Source organism: Gorilla gorilla, chromosome 3, assembly GCF_029281585.2.
Source record: "Gorilla gorilla gorilla isolate KB3781 chromosome 3, NHGRI_mGorGor1-v2.1_pri, whole genome shotgun sequence".
NCBI lineage: Eukaryota > Metazoa > Chordata > Mammalia > Primates > Hominidae > Gorilla > Gorilla gorilla.
In genome coordinates, this window is record NC_073227.2 from 14,818,830 (window position 1) to 14,837,947 (window position 19,118).

The following is a 19,118-nucleotide window of genomic DNA, read 5'->3' on the forward strand; positions in this document are numbered from 1 at the left end:
TGAGCCTTGAAGGCCCCCAGGGGCCTAGGAGTCCCCTGCTGTCACCTGATAGCCCCCACCAGCAGAAAAGTCCTCTTGTCTAGCTCTTCCACTATCAGTCAGACCAGCTGCACCCCACCTGGTCCTCCACCCAACAGTTTCCACCTCCCTGCCAGCTGGTGAAATTATTCAAATGAGCCACTCACGTCCTCTGCAGGAGTCGGAGGGCACCCGCCCCCTTGCTGCTACCCAGCTGCCCCTGCGTGTTCAGTCCGCTCCACAGTGCACTCCCACGGGGCCTTGGCGAGTGCGGTGTGAGCTGTGATTGTATGTGATAAACAGAAGCTGCTATGGACGTCACCTGTGCTGGGTAGGGTGGTGTGTATTCAACCATCTACCATTTAGGGTGAGGACCCCTCCCTCACCACGGGGTGAACAGGAGGTGATTGGACAAGAGGCAGCTCCGCAAGACAAGGATGAGAAGCGATTTATTCCCAAGGGTCTCCAGGCCCCTTCCCTCTCCCACTCCTCCAGCCTTCTTTTTTTTTGTTTGTTTTGAGATAGAGTCTCATTCTGTCACCCAGGCTGGAGTGCAGTCATGATCTTGGCTTACTGCAACCTCCATCTTGTGGGCTCAAGTGATTCTCCTGCCTCAGCCTCCCAGGTAGCTGAGATTACAGGCAATGCTGCCATGCCTGGCTAATTTTTGTATTTTGAGTAGAGACAGAGTTTTACCAGGTTGGCCAGGCTGGTCTCAAACTCCTAACCTCAAGTGACCCACCTGCCTCGGCCTCCCAAAGTGCTGGGATTACAGGTGTGAGCCACTGCGCCTGGCCTCCTCCGGCCTTCTTCATTGTGATCCCTGATAGGGACAAGGATGAGGAGGGGAAAGGGTGGGTGGGGACAAAGCCTTGTGCCAAAGCCCAGACAACAAAGCCAGGCCACGTCAGGAACGGGTGGGGAAACACCCATGTCCGGGGGCCTTCCCCCTACATCCACAGCACCCCTATCCCTGCACCTGCAGCCTGGAACCCAGCTCGCTCTCCAGGCCCAGGCGGGATAGAGGCAGGGAGGTCACTGGGGTTGAGGGCAGGTGAGCTTGGAGGGTGTTAGAGAGACACTGGACAGTGCCCTGGAGGACTGTGGACGGGATGGGGTGCTGATGGATGGCTCCTGGAAGTCAGCACATTCAACTTCCTCACCTGGCAGGTACGGACAGGCGAGGCGAGAGCAGAAGGGGACCTGTCACGGCCAGGAAGGAGGTTCTTGGGAACACTGATGTAAAGACCTCATCATTGATTGATTGATTGATTGATTGATTGAGACAGAGTCTTGCTCTGTGGCCCAGGCTGGAGTGCAAGTGGTGCAATATTGGCTCACTGCAACCTCTGCCTCCCGGGTTCAAGTGATTCTCCTGCCTCAGCCTCCCAAGTAGTTGGGATTACAGGGATGCACCACAACACCCAGCTAATTTTTTTTTCTTTTTTTGTATTTTCAGTAGAGACGGGGTTTTGCCATGTTGGCCAGGCTGGTCTCAAATTCCTGACCTGAAGTGATCCACCTGCCTTGGCTTCCCAAAGCACTGGGATTACAGGCATGAGCTACTGTGCCCGGCCTATTTTTTTTTATTTTAAATAGAGACAGGGTCTCACTCTGTCGCCCAGGCTGGAGTGCAGTGGCACCATCATAGCTCACTGTAACCTCCAACTCCTGGATTCAGGCGACCCTTCTGTCTCAACCTCCTAAGCATCTAGGACTGCATGCACCCAGCTAATTTTTAAGTTTTTGTAGAGGTAGGTTCTCACTATGAAGCCCAGGCTGGTTTTGAACTCCTGGACTCAAGTGATTGTCCTGCCTTAGCCTCCCAAAGTGCTGGGATTACAGGCATGAGGCACCGCACCCAGCCAAGATCTCACCCTTTAAACAATCCTCTTTTGGGACAGGGACTCATAACAAGAAGCATTTCAGAGTCACACAGAACTGGAGTCAAATCCTGCCTCCCCTACTTACCAGCTGGGTGACCCTGATCTGGTCACTTACCCTCTCTGAACCTCAGTTTCCACATCTGTAAAATGGGGTTGATAACCCCACCCACTCTGCTGGGGAGGCTGAAGAATGGGACACCATGTGCGGAAATGCTTAAGGAGCTCTTGTCAAAAACTGCAGAATAGGGCTGGGCGCGGCGGCTCATGCCTATAATCCTAGCACTTTGGGAGGCCAAGGCAGGTGGATCATCTCAGGTCAGGAGTTTGAGACCAGCCTAGATAACATGGTGAAACTCCATCTCTACTAAAAAGACAAAAATTAGCTGGGCGTGGTGGTGGGTGCCTGTAATCCTAGCTACTCAGGAGGCTAAGGCAGAAGAATCGCTTGAACCCAGGAGGCGGAGGTTGCAGTGAGCCAAGATTGCGCTACTGCACTCCAGCCTGGGCAACAGAGCAGAAGCTCTTGTCTTAAAACCAATAAACAAAAACAAAACTGCAGAATAGCTGCACGGGCTGGGCAGACCCTGCTGTCTGAGATCCCAAAGGCACTGCGGAAGGGCACGTACCTGTTGGAGAAAGGGATGTGGGATGGGGTGCAGTAGCTGTACTGGTCCATGATGTGCGTGAAGATTTCCTGCCGCTCTGAGAGGGATGGGGACCCTCGCCACACGAACTGCAGCCCCTGCAAACCGAGGAGAAGAGTGAGGCTGGAGGGGCCACATGGCTGCCCCAGCTCCACTTCCCTCAGCCCCATCTGGGTGTCTCCCGCCTGCCCTCACCTTGGCCCTCCCTCAGTGGTTCAAGGATGAGCTCTCCCCTGCCGTTTCCGTCTAAGACTGGTTGTGGGATTTGCCCTCCGGAAGGAGTGCTCATTCACCCCACCCACTCCTCAATGCAGGCTTTTCTCTGCCAAACCCTGTAGAATTAGCACCTTCTAATTCTGCTTGAATGCCCCCAGGTGCAGGAAGCTCATTACTTCTCACCAAGTGTGCAGTTTATTTTTTTATTTTTTATTTTTTACAGAGTCTCACTCTGTCACCCAGGCTGGAGTGCAGTGGCACGATCTCGGCTCACTGAAACCTTCACCTACCTCCCTGGTTCAAGCGATTGTCCTGCTTCAGCCTCCTGAGTAGCTGGGATTTCAGCCACTTGCTACCACGCCCGGCTAATTTTTGTATTTCTAGTAGAGATGGGGTTTTGCCATGTTGGCCAGGCTGGTTTCGAACTCTTGACTTCATGTGATCCGCCCACCTCCCAAAGGGCTGGGATTACAGGCGTGAGCCACTGTGCCCACTGGAAATGGGGTCTTTACAGAAGTAATCAAGTTAAAATGAGGTCATTAGGGTGGGCCCTAATACAATAGGATGGGTGTCCTCAGAAAAAAGGAAAATTGAGACACAAACATGCACCCAGGGAAGATGATACGGGGGCACTGAAAGAAGCGGGGCATCCACAAGCCAAGGAGAGAGGCCTGGAGCAGCCCCTTCCCTGGCACCTTCAGAGGGAGCGTGGCCCTGCCGACACCTTGACCCTGGACTTCCAGCCTCCAGAACCATGGGACAATATGTTTCTATTGCTTGAGTCACCAGTCTGTGGTCCTTTGTTATGGCAGCCCTAGCAAATGATGACACCGTCCCATAAGGTTGCTGTGAGGGTTAAAAGAAATGCAGGATGAAGCTGGGCACCAGTGGCTCCCGCCTGTAATACCAGCACTTTGGGAGGCTGAGGTGGGCAGATCGCTTGAGGACAGGAGTTCGAGACCAGCCTGGCCAACATGGTGAAACCCCGTCTCTACAAAAAACACACAAAAAATTTAGCTGGGCGTGGTGGCACTCACCTGTAATCCCAGCTACTTGAGAGGCTGAGGCACAAGAACCGCTTGAACCCGGGAGGCAGAGTTTACAGTGAGCCGAGACTGTGCTACTGCATTCCAGCCTGGGTGACAGAGCAAGACCCTGTCTCAAAAAAAAAAAAAAAAAAAAACCAAAAAACAAAAAACAAAAGAAAAGAAAAAGAAATGAAGGATGAGTAGGGCCTGGTACCAGGCCTGGGACTCCCAAGGGCACAATCGAAGGCAGCATCTACCATGGTTGTTGTTGCTACTTAAGTCTTGTAATAGTTGCCCACACACCTGAAGAATGACAGCATCTCTGGTAACTGTTCTCCCAGCTGAACACACCCTGCCATTCCTCTAGTTGTCAACCCTGCTTACTGAGTGCCATTCTGCTCTAGTCCCTGTGGGGGGCCTACAGAAGGAGTCAGCCCCGCCTCAGGCCCAGCTGATGGGGATAGGGGTCTGGAAGCAGGAGGCAGCCAAGCTGTGCCTGCAGCTCTGTGAGAAGCTGGGCGTACAGGGAGGGGGGCCCTCCTGGTGGAGGAGGCGACAAGAGCAAAGGTTAGGGGAGAGCCCCGTGGTCTATGCAGCTGCCAAGAATTTCCGAACACTTCGGCATAGAGCAGCAGCTTTCTGCCATGCTCTGATTCAAGGAAGGAAGGGAGGAGCGGTCGCTGGGCGGCAGCAGACGCGGCACACCACTCACCCGGGCCTCCTGCATGGCTGCCTTCAGGTCGTAGTCGATCCGGGAGCCGAGGTGGGCATTGAAGCCCGCCAGCGCAAATAGGGTGGGGGTCGTGGCAGAGGCGCCAAACGGGTCAACGTGCCAGGAGAACTGTGGCCGGATCCCAAATGTTTCATAGAGAAACCCGTGTCCTTCTGCAAAGACAGCAACACCCTGCTGGTGCCTGGAGGGTGGGCCTGTGCCTCCCGGCCCCATCCTCACCCCAGGGGACTCTGCCTATCCAGTGGGTTGCAGTGCCAGCTACTGGGCCAGGCAGGGTCATGCAGAACTGCAGAGGTGAGGGTGTTAATTATTAACTTTTAATCGTGGTGAAGTACATATAACATACAATTTACCACCTTAATAATTTGTAAGTGTATAGTTGAGTAGTGTTACTACATTCACACTGTTATACAACCACCACCACCATCCCTTTCCAGAATGTTCTCCTCTTCCCAAGTTGAAGCTCTTGGCCTCATTAAACACTAACTCCCCATGCCCCTCCCCCAGCCCCTAGCACCCGCATTCTACTCCCCGACTGCATGAATTTGATGCCTGTAGATATCAGCGGAATCACACAGCATCAGTCCTTCTGTGACTGGCGTATTTCACTCTGCGTGATGTCCTTAAGGTTCCTGCATGTTACAGCGCGTGCAGGGGTGAGGATTTTTGTGTGAACTCGGATAAAGCACTGATTTTGATGATGCTATGGAGGTCTTGGACGTCACCAACAATAAAAGGTTAAAGGTGAACGTCAAACCTAAGTGTGCGGTGGTTCAAAAGACGTCCGAGGCCAGCAATGTGGCTCACACCTGTCATCCTGGCACTTTGGGAGGCTGAGGTGGGAGGATCGCTTGAGCCCAGGAGTTTGAGACCAGCCTGGGCAATATAGTGAGACCCCCATCTCTACACATGCACACAAAATTTAACAAATTAGCCAGGCCTGGTGGTGGCACATGCCTGTAGTCCCAGGTACTTGGGAGGTGGAGGTGGGAGGATCACTTGAGCTCAGGAGGTTGAGGCTGCAGTGAGCCATGATCCTGCCACTGCACTTCAGCCTGGGTGACAGAGAGAGACTCTGTCTCAAAAAAAAAAAAAAAAAAAACCCACAAGAAAAGATGTTCATAAATTATTGCTGCATCTTCAACAGGTGAGGCTTAGGACCTAGAGGGTGGCCAGACTCAGTGACTCACTTCTAACAAACACAGTGAAGCCACACAGCTTCTACTATGGCTGCTCTTGCCTGCTCTCCTGGGTCGCTGCTCTGGGGGCCAGCTGCTGTGCCATGACCAGTCACATGGCGAGGAACTGAGGCTTCCTCTCACAGCCGCGGGAGCCAGCCTGGAGTAGACCCTCCAGCCCCAGTCCAGCCTTCAGATGACACTGCCCCACCTGACTCCCAGATGGCAACTTCTCAAGAGGTCCTGAGCCAGAACCCCCTGGCTAAGTCACTCCTGAGCTCTTCACCCACAGGAGCTGTAGATATGAAATGTTTGTTCTCAGAAGTTTGGGGGCAATTTGCTACACAGAAATAGATCATGAATACAAAGGACTCCATGCCAGAATCACCCAACCATTCACTTATTCATTTATTACTTAAGAGTCACCATAGTGAAACAGATATTGGGTTCAGTGCTGCAGGGAAAAAGAAAACCCCAGACTTGTAAAAGGCATTGATTAACATTCCCCAAGTCCTTCCCCCAAATATAATCTTTCTGACACCTTGAGAGATGGGTGTTATAATCTGCACTTTAAGATTGGTGAACAGTGCCTCAGAGAACTCTCATAACTGATCTAGAGTCAAACTGCCTTTCACTGATGAACTCGCAGTCCTGGGGACCCTGGCTGAGCCTCAGATGAGGCCTGGGATGCTGGGACCGAGCAGCAGTCAGACCTATGAGCAAGGCCAAGCAAGACAGGGCAGGGGATGACTGTGGGAGGTGAGGAGTGGGGCTGGCGTCAGGTGCACAGCAGAGGTGAGAGGGGATCGGGGGAGCGTGGACTAGGAGTGTGGGTGGAGGCTGTGCATATGTAAGCAGAGAGGATGGAGAAGGAGCAACCAGAGGGTGGGGGGAGCACAGGGGGAGTGCCAGCTGCAGGATGAAGGAGGGAGTGGGCAACAGCACCGCACTGAGAGGAGCCAGGAGCTCTGGAGGGTACGGCCTCGCACCAGACAGGGCAGCCGGTGGGGGCAGGCTGAAGGCTGCCAAGTCAGCACCCCTTTTTCACTCACAGAACCTTCCCTCTGTTCAGGGTGCACCATGCCCAGCCTCAAGGGACGAATCACAGTTGATCTAAGCCAAATGTGGCACGCTTACTCCCTCCTGTCAGATATTGGTTCTCTCTGTCTGGCAGCTGGAGGGGCATTGGTAAGTAATGAACTGGGAGGCCATCAGGCTGAGCCGGCTCCAGGCCTCGAGTTCCTCCGTCAGCAAACCCAAATCCAACTTGGTGTAAACAGGAAAAGAGAACTTCAGCTTGACCCATCGGAAACTGCCAACCAACCTCTAACTAGGGACTGTTCACTGTAGGCAAATGTTTTCTTTGTCTTGCTTTCAGGAGCACCTTATAGACGTTTCCCTCTCATATTCCCTTAGTGGAGCCATGAACTGCTCACAGTCTAGTACTTCCTGATTCAGGAATCACTGTTTGTTCAAATAAATGCTAACATTTTAGTGTGTCTAAGTTTATCCAACAGAATAGACTATGGGTATAGAAAGCCTCCTCTCTTCCTTTTACTGCCTTGAATGTGGTGTCTGGTAACATGATGCCTGGAGCTATGGCAGCCATATCGTGACCACAAGGGTAAGGACATGAGAATCACAGATATCAAGGTACTGCAGAACCAGTCCCAAACTATTCCCATCTTGTTAAGTAAATGTTCTTAAGACTCAAGTCGCTTTGTTACAGGTAGTTAGACAAGCATGAGTGGGGCAAGGGAGGGCTCTTCCCCCACCCACTAGGAATGTTGGGTGATGGTTTGGCAATTATCACATTGCCTCTCTAAAAGTGAGAAATTGGCAGCCGGCACTAGGGAGAGGGCATTTCCTGATGGTCCACACCTGTTGCACTAACATGTTAATTGAATGCAGGTGCCAGGGAGACGTGACTTCCCGAGCAGGTGCATTAAGAGACAAAATGGCGGAGTTTGACCTTCCAGGGGCACTCCACTGGAAAAGGGAAGAAAGCGTCAGATGGGCATGCGTGCAACTTCCTAAACACACTGCATGTGCTCACCTCCCAAGGGTAAGGAGGGCACTGTGTGTGCGGGTAGCCCAGCCTAAGGGAAGAATCATGGGAAAGGGGACCAGCCTATAAAGTCCTAGGATCAAGGATCAATACAGCACTTGACCTTCATGTGCCCACTTGGGACTCTTTCAAGCATATTTTCCTTTCTTTCTCATTTTAAAGCCTTTTTAAATAAACTGCCACTTCTGCTCTGAAACATGCCTCAGTCTCTTTTTCTGCCTTATGCCCCTCAGTTGAATTCTTTCTTCCGAGGAGGCAAGAATTGGGGTTGCTGCAGACCTGTATGGATTAGCTGCTGGTAACTTGGATACCTTCCACCACTAACAGCTTTACTTAGGTTTTCTGGCCGTCCAGCAGAAAGCATTCCTGAGACTTCAGGGTGATTCATGACCAAAACTGTTAATTGGCATCCGATATACATTCTGTCCTTCTTCCTTTTAGTAACAGAACCACACACTCCTTCTTGGTTTTAGCAGGGCAAATGGACTCCCAGCCAGAGACTACATTCCCCAGCCTCCTTTGCAACTGGTAGAGGTCACATGACACCACTCTGGCCAATGGACTGGGAGCAAAATAGACTCTATTCCCCAGCAGTCCCTGCAGTTGAGGGAGGCCATATGATTAAGTTCTGGCCAATGGAAATGTGAGGAGTGATGTGGGCAGGTTCTAGGTCGCCTTTTACAAGGAAGCTGCCTGCCCTGGCTCCACCATTCCCTATCCCCTAGCTGCTGGAAGGACAACTGAGTGGGGTGAGCCAGCCTAGACTGCAACTCAGGCAGGCAACACTGTGGGGGATGGCTGAACATCAAGATGGAAGCAACCTGGATCCCTGGGTCACTCCATGGAGCAGAGCCACCCAATCACCAGAGTGGCCTGCACTGCAGACTTCCACAGGAGAGAAACACACCTTCCTTCTTGTTGGAGTCACTTGATCTCTGTTCAAGCTGCTGAACCAGTATCCTCACCAGTATAATGACCAGGCCACAAGCAAGCTCACTAGCACGTGCAGGGCAGAGGCCAGGATGCAGGGGCTGAGGGTGAAGTAGTGGGAGGTGGTGGGGGGTGAGGGGGTGGTGGGAATAAATGCCATTACAGCCTGAGCTGGAGGGTCTTGCTTTATGATGTTGAGATCAGGAGTTCAAGACCAGCCTGGGCAACACAGTGGACCCCATGTTAAAAAAAAATTTTTTTTGAAGAGAGACAATTTAAGTGTGTTTTTAATACTGCTGGAGGCCGGGCTTGGTGGCTCAGGTCTGTAATCCTAGCATTTTGGGAGGCCAAGGTGGGCGGATCACTTGAGGTCAGGAGTTCAAGACCAGCCTGGCCAACATGGTGAGATCCCTGTCTTTACTAAAAATATGAAAATTAGCTGGGCATGGTGGTGCACGCCTGTACTCCCAGCTACTCAGGATGCTGAGGCATAAGAATTGCTTGAACCTGCGAGGTAGAGATTGCAGTGAGCCGAGATTGCGCCACTGCACTCCAGCCTGAGTGACAGAGTGAGGCTCTGTCTGACAACAACAACAACAGCAGCAACGGCAACAACAACAACTAAATACTGCTGGAAGGAGTCAGAGAGACAAGAGAAGGTGGAAGAGAGTCTGTGACACAGGAGAGGGATCGCGGATTGAGTGGGAAGGGAGTGGGGTTGGGAGACAGGGCTGAGAGCTTGGGTTTGAATGGCCAGGACAGCAGTGGTCATCCAGGATGGCCCAAGGTGTCTCCTTGACTCTCACCTGGACCCTTTGCCTCTCAGCACCTCTGAGGCGGGAGCTGGGCTCTCTCCCCTCAGGATAGGGGTGAGGGGTTCTTTCCCTCTGGCACCTGCCACTCTGCTGGGCCTCCGCTAAACATCCCAGCTGGGAAGGTACCCCCTCAGGGAGGGGCATGAAAGCTCTTACCCCCGGGGGCCGCTGCCCACACCCAGCCTTTCCCTGTCACTGCAGTGCTAGGAACAAATGCTTTTCCCCTCACTAGAAATGTCACATCTAAAATTAAGGTGGTGTTGGCGTGACTGCCGGGAGCAGGAGTTGGGGAGGTAAAGGCTGGAAAGGTGAGCTTACGGGCAGGCCCAGCGCCCCAGGCCCTGGTGGGCAGCCAGGAGTAGGTCTCGGTTGAGGAGATGCTTTGGCACCCCAGATACCCGAAGAAGAAGGTCAGAGGTCTAGAGGCTGCACCAGCCTGCTCCTGTCTTCCTTTGCTGTCCAGGGCCTGCCTCGAGGCAGGGGCTCCACCAAGGTGAGATGGAGGATAAAGGGCCCGGAAGCAGTGAGGGGTGATCCAGCCCCTCTTACCCCAACATATCTGAGAAAACCAGCCCAATGTGGACATAATTCACAGCCAGAATGCCTGGGACATCTGAGATGGGTGGTCTGAAAAGACCACCTAGAGAGTCTGATATGCACACTCTTCCCCCGTCCTAGGGACTACAGGTTAAGGAAGGAGCCCAGGCCAGGCACACATGGGCTTGAGCGCCAGTTCTGTTACCTACTGCATATATATAAATCCCCCATCTCTCAGTACCTCAGTTTCCTCATCTGTCAAATGGGGCTGTGAACAGTACCACTTGCTGCCAGGCTGTTCTGAGGCAACTAAGAGATAGCAGATGGGAAAGGGCTTGGCTCAGCCACCAGTGAGAGGGGCTCAGCCACAAGTAACCTTCCTGACTCGGCCCGGCTAGGGTCGGATCTGGGTCCCACCACTTAGCTGGTGGTGGGCACATTTTGATAGCATTTGAGCCTCAAACTTCTCTACAAATAAGCATTTGTAAGATTACCCATCTACCAGATTGCCCTGAGGACTGAAAAAAAAATACGTGTACATCTTGTACCTAGAACAAGGTGGTTATCATGAAAGAAACCCACGTGTCTGTACCCTGAGGGCCCCATGAGCTTGGACAGGTTTGGAAATGGAGCTTCACAACAGCCGCTCTCTCTTGTGTCTCTGGAGGCTCTTCCTGCCCCAGAGCAACGCAGCCTCAGGTTCCCTGAGGCTTCCAGTTTGCCAGGTCAGACCTGCAGGGTCAGCACTGGGGTATCAGCACTTAGGCATGGTGGGCTGAGGCCAGAGGCGAGGTACCCCAGTGGTGGGTACCCTCAGGGCAGGGCAGTTCAGCGCCCACCCCTTGCCCAGCCTTGCCCAGTGACCAGTGGTCTGGGCCAGACCCTATGCTGGGTGCTGAGATGAGTCAGATGGGGGTCCCTGCCAGGGGCATCTTGAGGTTCAGCGGTTAAGTGGGGAGGTGACACAGAACTGCAGAGACTCAGAGATTTCCTGTGGGAGGGGCTTCTCAGCTGCATCTTGAGGAGGAGGGTGGAGAATGAGGGGGAGCACTGCGTGAAATGGCACAGGTGAGAAACGGCCCCAGAGCCTCCTCGCTGGCACGGGGCAGGAGGCAGGTGGGGGACACGCCTACAGTGTCACACATTCCCTGGCAGTGGGCTTGTGAAGGGGTGTGGGGGAAGTCTGTTGGGATAGATCCCTTGCCCACACTTCACATGGGGGAGTGAAAGAGCAGGGGCTCTGGAGTCAGGGAGCCACAGCAGGCGGCTGAGGGCAAGGTGCTCACTCTGAGCCTCGCTGTCCTCCCCTGTTACCTCTGGGCCTGTGGGGATGCAGGGGGATAAGCAGGGGCTGAGCTCCTGGCCACAGGAGGAGCTCTGTCTGTAGGGCTGTGTCCATCATGCCTCCTTCTCATGGAAGGGCAAGTCTAGGGTTTGAGCAAAGTCCAGACATAAGGCAGTAAGAAACTGACACAGGGGAACACTCCAGATTACAGACGAGAAAAGGGAGAGTGCCAAAAACATCCTTTGACAACATTGCACTCTGCCTGGATGTTTTACAAATGGGGAAATCAGGGCCCATGCTGAAGTGGAGTGACTGTAGACTTGGAGCTTCAGTCCCTAGGCCTGGACTCAAGTCCTGGCCATCTACCCTGGAGAGAGTCACTGCATTTCTTTGGATCTCAGTTTCTACATCTGCAAAATGAAACTGGGCATCACCATGCCTCACCATCAGCCCGCCATTAGGATTGGCTGGGGTGTCACTGTGAAAGGCATTTGGTAAACAGTGAGTAGAGTGCCCCACGGCACTGTGGGTGCTGGTGCTGAGGACAGTGGACACGATGGTGAGGGAGATGGTCGTGGTGGTGGTGGTGATGATTGTGGAGGTGATGGTAGTAATGGATGTGGTGATGGTGGTGGCGACAGTGATGGGTGGTGATCATGGTGATAGTGTTTAGGGGGTGGTGGTGATGGTAGTGGTAGTAATGGTCATTGTATTGGTGAAGATGATGGTGGTAGTGGTGATGGTGGTGATGGTAGTGGTAGTAATGGTAGTGGTAGTGGTGGTCATAGCAGTGGTGAAGGGTGGTGGTGATGGTAGTTATGGTGGTGGTGGTGATGGTAGTGGTAGTGATGGTCATTGTGGTGGTGAAGGGTGGTGGTGATGGTGGTGGTGGTGGTGGTGGTGGTGGTGGTGATGGTAGTGGTAGTGATGGTCATCGTGGTGGTGGTGATGGTGATGGTGGTGGTGGTGATGGTGGTGGTAGTGGTGATGGTGGTGATGGTGGTGGTGGTGATGGTGATGGTGGTGGTGGTGATGGTGGTGATGGTAATGGTGGTGGTGGTGATGGTGGTGATGGTGGTGTTGGTGGTGATGGTGGAGGTGATGGTGGTGATGGTGGTGGTGATGGTGATGGTGGTAGTGATGGTGGTGGTGGTGATGGTGGTGTTGGTGATGGTGATGGTGGTGGTGGTGGTGATGGTAGTGGTAGTGATGGTCATCGTGGTGGTGGTGATGGTGATGGTGATGGTGGTGGTGGTGGTGGTGGTGATGGTGGTGGTGGTGGTGATGGTGGTGGTGGTGGTGGTGATGGTGATGGTGATGGTGATGGTGGTGGTGGTGGTGGTGGTGATGGTGGTGGTGGTGATGGTGGTGATGGTAGTGGTAGTGATGGTCATCGTGGTAGTGGTGGTGGTGGTGGTGATGGTGGTGGTGGTGGTGATGGTGGTGATGGTGGTGGTGATGGTGATGGTGATGGTGATGGTGGTGGTGGTGGTGGTGGTGATGGTGGTGGTGGTGATGGTGGTGATGGTAGTGGTAGTGATGGTCATCGTGGTAGTGGTGGTGGTGGTGGTGATGGTGGTGGTGGTGGTGATGGTGGTGATGGTGGTGGTGATGGTGATGGTGGTGGTGGTGGTGGTGATGGTGGTGGTGGTGGTGATGGTGGTGGTGGTGGTGGTGCTGGTGATGGTGGTGGTGATGGTGATGGTAGTGGTAGTGATGGTCATCGTGGTAGTGGTGGTGGTGGTGGTGATGGTGGTGGTGGTGGTGATGGTGGTGATGGTGGTGGTGATGGTGATGGTGGTGGTGGTGGTGATGGTGGTGGTGGTGGTGGTGGTGGTGATGGTGATGGTGGTGGTGGTGGTGATGGTGGTGGTGGTGGTGGTGGTGGTGATGGTGGTGGTGGTGGTGGTGATGGTGGTGATGGTGATGGTGGTGGTGGTGGTGGTGGTGGTGGTGGTGCTGGTGATGGTGGTGGTGGTGGTGATGGTGGTGGTGCTGGTGATGGTGGTGGTGGTGATGGTGGTGGTGGTGGTGATGGTGGTGGTGGTGATGGTGATGGTGGTGGTGGTGGTGATGGTAGTGGTAGTGATGGTCATCGTGGTAGTGGTGGTGGTGGTGGTGATGGTAGTAGTCATGGTCATTATGGTGCTGAAGGTGGTAATTGTGATGGAAGGCAGCAAACACTTACTGAGCATTTACTAGGGAACCCACATCCTACTAAAGTGCTTTATTTGAATTATCCCATTTAATACTCACAACAACCCTTTGAGGTAGGTATTACCATCAAACTCATTTTATCTATGAGGAAACTGAAGCTACATTCCTTTCCAGGGTCACAGAGGAGGGAATTGGCAGAGCTAGGATATATTGAGACCATCTGACTCCAGCATCCATGCTCTTAACCCCTACATTCAACTTCCTCAGTGAGGCATGAATATGGCCTAGCAAATCACTGCTTTCACTGGTTAAGGTCCCCCACCCCACTAAGAGGGGCAGACAGAGCTCAGAACCTGGGGGTTCTGATACCACGTCCCAGCCCCACTGGAGGTCCTGAGGGACCCTGGGTGCAGGGTAGGGTGGCCAAACCTGTAAGCTGCAGGATCTGGTCATCAAGGTGCGTCACAGCCTCGTCATGCATGACCTGGCCTCCGATGACAAATTCCAGGCGTCCTTCCTCCAGGAGCTGGCGGACCTTGACATGTGCAGGCAGAGAGAAAAAAGCCAGTTACAGCTCCTGAGCATGGCTGGGTCTGTGGGGAACACACCTACAGCGCCACACACGCCCTGCATAAAACTCCCCACCCTTGCTTACTCTGCAAAAGCAGGGCACTGTCTGTCCTGGTCCACATTGTGTCCCCACCACCTAGAAATCATGCAGCCCTCAGGTGGTATTTGAGATATATATTTGTATATGTAAGATTTTCTTAAATCTTATTTTATTAACTAATTCTAAACTTTAGAAAAGTTTCAGGAATAGAAAAAAGAGCTCCCATATCCTTTCCCAAGGTTCACTCATCACTACCATTTTTAACCTATTTGCTTAACATCCCCGTCTCTACACACATAACACCTTTGTTCCACCTTTGTTGCCCTAGACGCTACACACCTCAGTATGTGTACACACAGCTGTTTATAGGCTGTGCCTTTGGTTTGTTTCTTAAGGTGCACTATATGTAGATCATTCACTCAACAAATGTTAAGTGAGCACCTACTACACAACCAGCACTGTTCAGGCACTGGGGGTTCAGTAGTGAATGAAGCAGGCAACAATTCCTGCCTCCAGGGAGCCCTGCCACAAGTTTCCTGTCCAGGTCTTCACTGGGCCATGCAGGCCATGCTTCTCTTTGAGGGCTAGGAGACAGACCACTGGGTTTGGTGGGGTCCACCTGAAGAAGCATGGGATGCCCACAGGATACCCTGGAAAGGCCTGCCTCGAGTCAGGCATGCCTGGCTCAGAATCCCACCTGCCGCTTACAAGCTGTGTGACTGCAGGCCAGTGGCATGCCCTCTCTGAACCTGGAATGTCTCTTTAACTTGAGGTAACAAGCCCACTATCTGGCAGCATCAAGTGGCCATTGGATGTCCGGCTCCTTCCCGTGACTCTGGCGGGGCCTGGTGGACGCCCTGCTCTCCCTTCTCCGCTTCACTCCCTTGAGCAAGTCACTTGGCGTCCCTGAACTTTATGTTCAGCAACTGTTCTGAAGGCAGGTGGATACCGGGGAGGAAACTAAGAACCCACGAGTATCGTCCTGGGTGCTCACGCCAGGGCTTCATTCTTGGCATGACTTTTCTGCAATGGGGCGGTCACCCCCGCTTAATAGAAGTGGAATCTGCAGCTCGCAGGGGCTAGTCGCATCCCCTGGTGCAGGGGCAGGATGGGACCCAGGCTGCCTCACTGTGCAGCGGGGACTCTGACTCTCCATGCTGTATGAAGCAACCTGCTGCCTACCCTCGAACCACAGGCACTATCGCACCCTCATCAAGGGTCACCAGACCCCGGGCCCAGGGGCCAGGCAGATAACACAAATGAGAGAAGAGGGTGAGGGCTCGGGGACACCTGGGATGCCTGGTGTCAGGGGGCACTGCTGACTTAGTGCCAGCTGGCAGTTTTTTCAAGAACAGACAGAAATTTAGGATTAAATTGAAAGCAATCTCTCTCAGGCATGGAACTCACCATCAACCTTGATCTAAACAAGGCTGTGAATAGCCCGGTGGGGTTTTGGCCCTGTGGTTTATGCCAGCCTGGCCCTGGCCCTGGCTAGAACTGCCCCATTGAGTTTTCCACCTGGGTCTTTGCCAGGACACTGGGCCAACTGTGTCACCTGGTGACCTCATTACCTGGTGTTTCTGCTGGTCCGAGGCGACGCCATCCCACCACAGCCGGAAAAACTCCTGCTCCACAGCGATGAACCGGCGCTGCTGGCCGCGGGCCAGCTCTTCCACCACTGAGGTGTAGACATTGGCGGCATACGCCCGCATGCTTTCCTGGGGAGGGGACAGCATCATGCCAGCCCGGTCCAACAAGACCAAGTGTCCCTGGGGCCCCTGCCATTCGCCGGGTGCGTCTGCATGGGGTTGGGGGCTCTGCCCTTCCTTCCCTGCTGCTCACCCCCCACACAGCTATTAGGCACTCGCTCCATACCAGGCTCTCCCCACTGGATGGGATCGTGCTCTCCTGGGGGAGAGGGACAGGGAAACGACACCCTACATGGGCAGAGACACGTGCCCTCCCAGCCCAGGGGTCAGGGACAGCACACTCAAGCCGGGCCTTGAGTGTGCAATTTGGGGGGCTGGGCCCTGAGTGTGCCATTGAGGGGCAGCACAGGAAAGTCTTAGGCCCCAGTCGGGGTGTGGTCCAGTGACCCCAAAGGGGCCTGCTGGGGCTGAAATGATGAAAGCTGGTGCTGAGAGGAGGAGCTCCCCAGGCTGTCCCTGGCATCTAGGCGTCTGCCTCCCCAAGGCTGGGAGCTCCAAGGACCACAGCTGTAGTGTGTTCCCATCCGAGTCCCAAGGGCCCTGCACACAGGGTGCCCACAGAGTGCTTAAATGAATGGAAGGAGCACCGAGCAGGGAGTCAGGAGGCATGAGGGTTATTACCGAGCGACCTTGGGCAAGGCAGCAACCCTCTCTGGGCCTCGGTTTTCTCCTCTGGAAACTGGCTGTAGTGGGCATGCTTCCCCTACCCTTTACAGATGGGGAAACTGAGGCTTAGGGACCAAAGCCCCTCGCCCAAGGTCCTGAGCAGAACCAGGAGGTGACCGCAGGTCCACCTTCACCCCTGTCCTGGGGGACGGAGGACGCTGAGCTGGCCTCCAATATTCAGCCCCGCAGGGGACCAGCCCGACCCCTTCCCAGCGGGCACCCGACATCCACCTACTCTGAAGCCAGCCTCACCCTCTCCTGCTCCAGGCTTCCCTGGAAAATGGGTTACCGCTGTCAACCCCCAAGCCCCTCCCCAGCCGGGAATGCAGGGGTCCCTCCAATCTGCACCACCCTCCAGAAGGGGAAATGGGGGTTCAGAGGCAGGAAGTGACTGGCCCGAAGTTAGCGACGCAACCAGTCAATGGCAGCGTGGGGTCCTGAACCCACTGAGCCTCCTTCTGCGCCGGCATCGGGCCCCGGGACGCAAACCCACACTCAGATCCCGCGGGGAGAGGGAAGCTGCAACCTCAGGGGCGCGCGGGGCGTGGTCGGCACCTACCTGCACAGTGTAGACCCAGCCCACGTCCATGTGGCTGTGGGGCACCACGAAGGCCCGGATGGGGCCGGCGGACTGGACCCCTGGCGGTCGCAGCAACAGGAGCGGTGCCAGCAGCCGCAGCCAGCACAGCTGCCCCATCCCTGCGGCCGGCCGGGAAGGTGCCAGGCCCACTTCCGGGTCCGCGAGGGGCGGGGCGGCCGCGCGGGCGGGGACGCGGCCCATTGGCTGCGGGCGGGGGCGGGGCCCATTGGTTGCCGGCTGGACGCCGACCCCGGGAAGCTCGGGAAGGGGGAGCCGGAGGCGCGGGGCCCGCAGCAGGGCAGGGCGCCTGCTCTTTGCGGTTTAGCTCTCCATCCCTGTCTCCAGCTTTCTGGCCTTCCCTCCCTGTCCATCCTTTCAGCCCCGTCTCCCCCAAGCCTGCCAGATCTCCCCCAACCAGAGGAGACCCCTTCTCGCCCAAAGCCCACGCTCTGGAGGTTCCTCTCGGAGCGTGTGCCTCTTCGCAATACCTGCATCCCGCCCTCTGGACTCGGCTCCGGGACTCTGAGGCTACCGTGCAAAATTCGGCTCAGCACGGACCCTGTGAGCTCTGCCACCAGGAACCTTCCCTGACAACCCTTTCCCGCCTCTCCCTCGCGTCGAAACCCCATCTGGGCGGCGCCATGGGGGGCTTGTTACGGGACTGCCTCCTTTTTTTTTTTTTGGACAGGATCTCACTCTGTCTCCCAGGCCGGAGTGCAGTGGCGCGATCAGGGCTCACTGCAGCCTTGACCTCCCGGGCCCAAATGATCCTCCCACCTCAGCCTCCTGAGTAGCTGGGACCACAGGGGCACACTGCCACACCCAGCTAATTAAAAAAAAAATTTGTAGAGATGGGGGCCTCACTATGCTGCCCAGGCTGGTCCCAAACTCCTGAGCTCAAGCGATCCTCCTGCCTCCGCCTCTCAAAGTGCTGGGATTACAGGCATAAACCAGCATGCCTGGCTCAACTGTCTCCATTTTAAGGAGGAGAACTGGCTTTCAGAGACAGTAACTGACTTGTCCAAGATCACGCAGTTAGTGGAGGAGCCAAGAGAAGCTTTCTGGGTTACTGGATGGTGACCTGGGGCGACACAGGTAACCTCGCTGAGCCTCAGTGAAATGGGTCCGATAGAGGAGCTGTGAACAAAGTAAGGATGCACCCAGGCTGAGAGCGTGAGCACAGCACCCCTTGCCTGCACTCAGGGGAGGTGCGGTCACATTGGTGCAGCCTGTTTGGGACTGTTGCCTGGAGTCAGCCCTGTCCACTACTCCCTGCCCAAGAAAGCAAGGGTCTGTGGCCTGGGGTTTACTGTCTGAGAACCACTTGGCTGTGCCCCTGCCTGGCATTTCCTAGCAGAGCCAGAGCTGCAGCTCTGAGAAAAAGTGCTGGTCCTCTTCTCCATTATGTAACAAATGGAAACTGAGAACAGGTTCTCCAAGCAGGTCTGCCTCCTCCTTCTGTCCTGTCCACCTCCTGGGGTCCCCTGCATCCCCATAGCCTCAGGTCAGATGCTCTGATCCTGATGTGGACAGTACTCACTAAAACATGTCCCCATGACTGGCCAGGCTCACAGCTGGGCTCCACTCTCCAGCCTCTGCATCCAGGTGCGGCCACGTGGCTAAGTGCTAGTCAATGGGATGGGTGGGGGCGGGCACTGTGCTCCTCTTCCAGGCTGGCCCCTAACAACCTCCTGTGGGTGAGCCCTGCTCTCTTACTCACCCACTGCTCCAGTGGAGGGCACTTCGAGGACCTCAGGGAGGTTAGAGCCACCAATGGAGGCTCTGAAGAACCACATGGAACCATGAGGAACCCAAGGAGCTGTGACAAGAGGGAGAAATAAGCTTTAATTGTGTTAAGCCACTGAGTTTATCGATAAGGCAGTGTCACAATCTTTGGCAGACTGTATCTGCCAAAGATGGGCTCCACAACATTACCCACCCCCCAAGCTCTTTGTAGAATTTGGTTGACTAGAAAAACCACACTGTAAAATATCTCAAAACGTTTATTCTAAGCCAAATATGAGTGGCCATGGCCTGTGACACAGCCTCAGGAGGTCC

The 19,118-nt window shown here is 54.6% G+C and overlaps 1 protein-coding gene across 1 annotated transcript in view; it reads right to left on the reverse strand.

Moving 5' to 3' along the window:
- Nucleotides 1-17,235, reverse strand: part of MAN2B2 (mannosidase alpha class 2B member 2) — a 47,632-nt gene extending 30,397 nt beyond the window's left edge. Inside the window, exons 1-5 of the mRNA XM_004038397.5 lie at nt 17,040-17,235; nt 15,677-15,823; nt 13,925-14,030; nt 4,505-4,677; nt 2,531-2,646 (exon numbers count right to left, since the gene is read on the reverse strand). Of these exons, the coding sequence (XP_004038445.5) occupies nt 2,531-2,646; nt 4,505-4,677; nt 13,925-14,030; nt 15,677-15,823; nt 17,040-17,177 (680 nt within the window). The 5' untranslated portion in view covers nt 17,178-17,235. The remainder of the gene's footprint in view (nt 1-2,530; nt 2,647-4,504; nt 4,678-13,924; nt 14,031-15,676; nt 15,824-17,039) is intronic.
- Between the last annotated feature and the right edge of the window lie 1,883 nt (nt 17,236-19,118).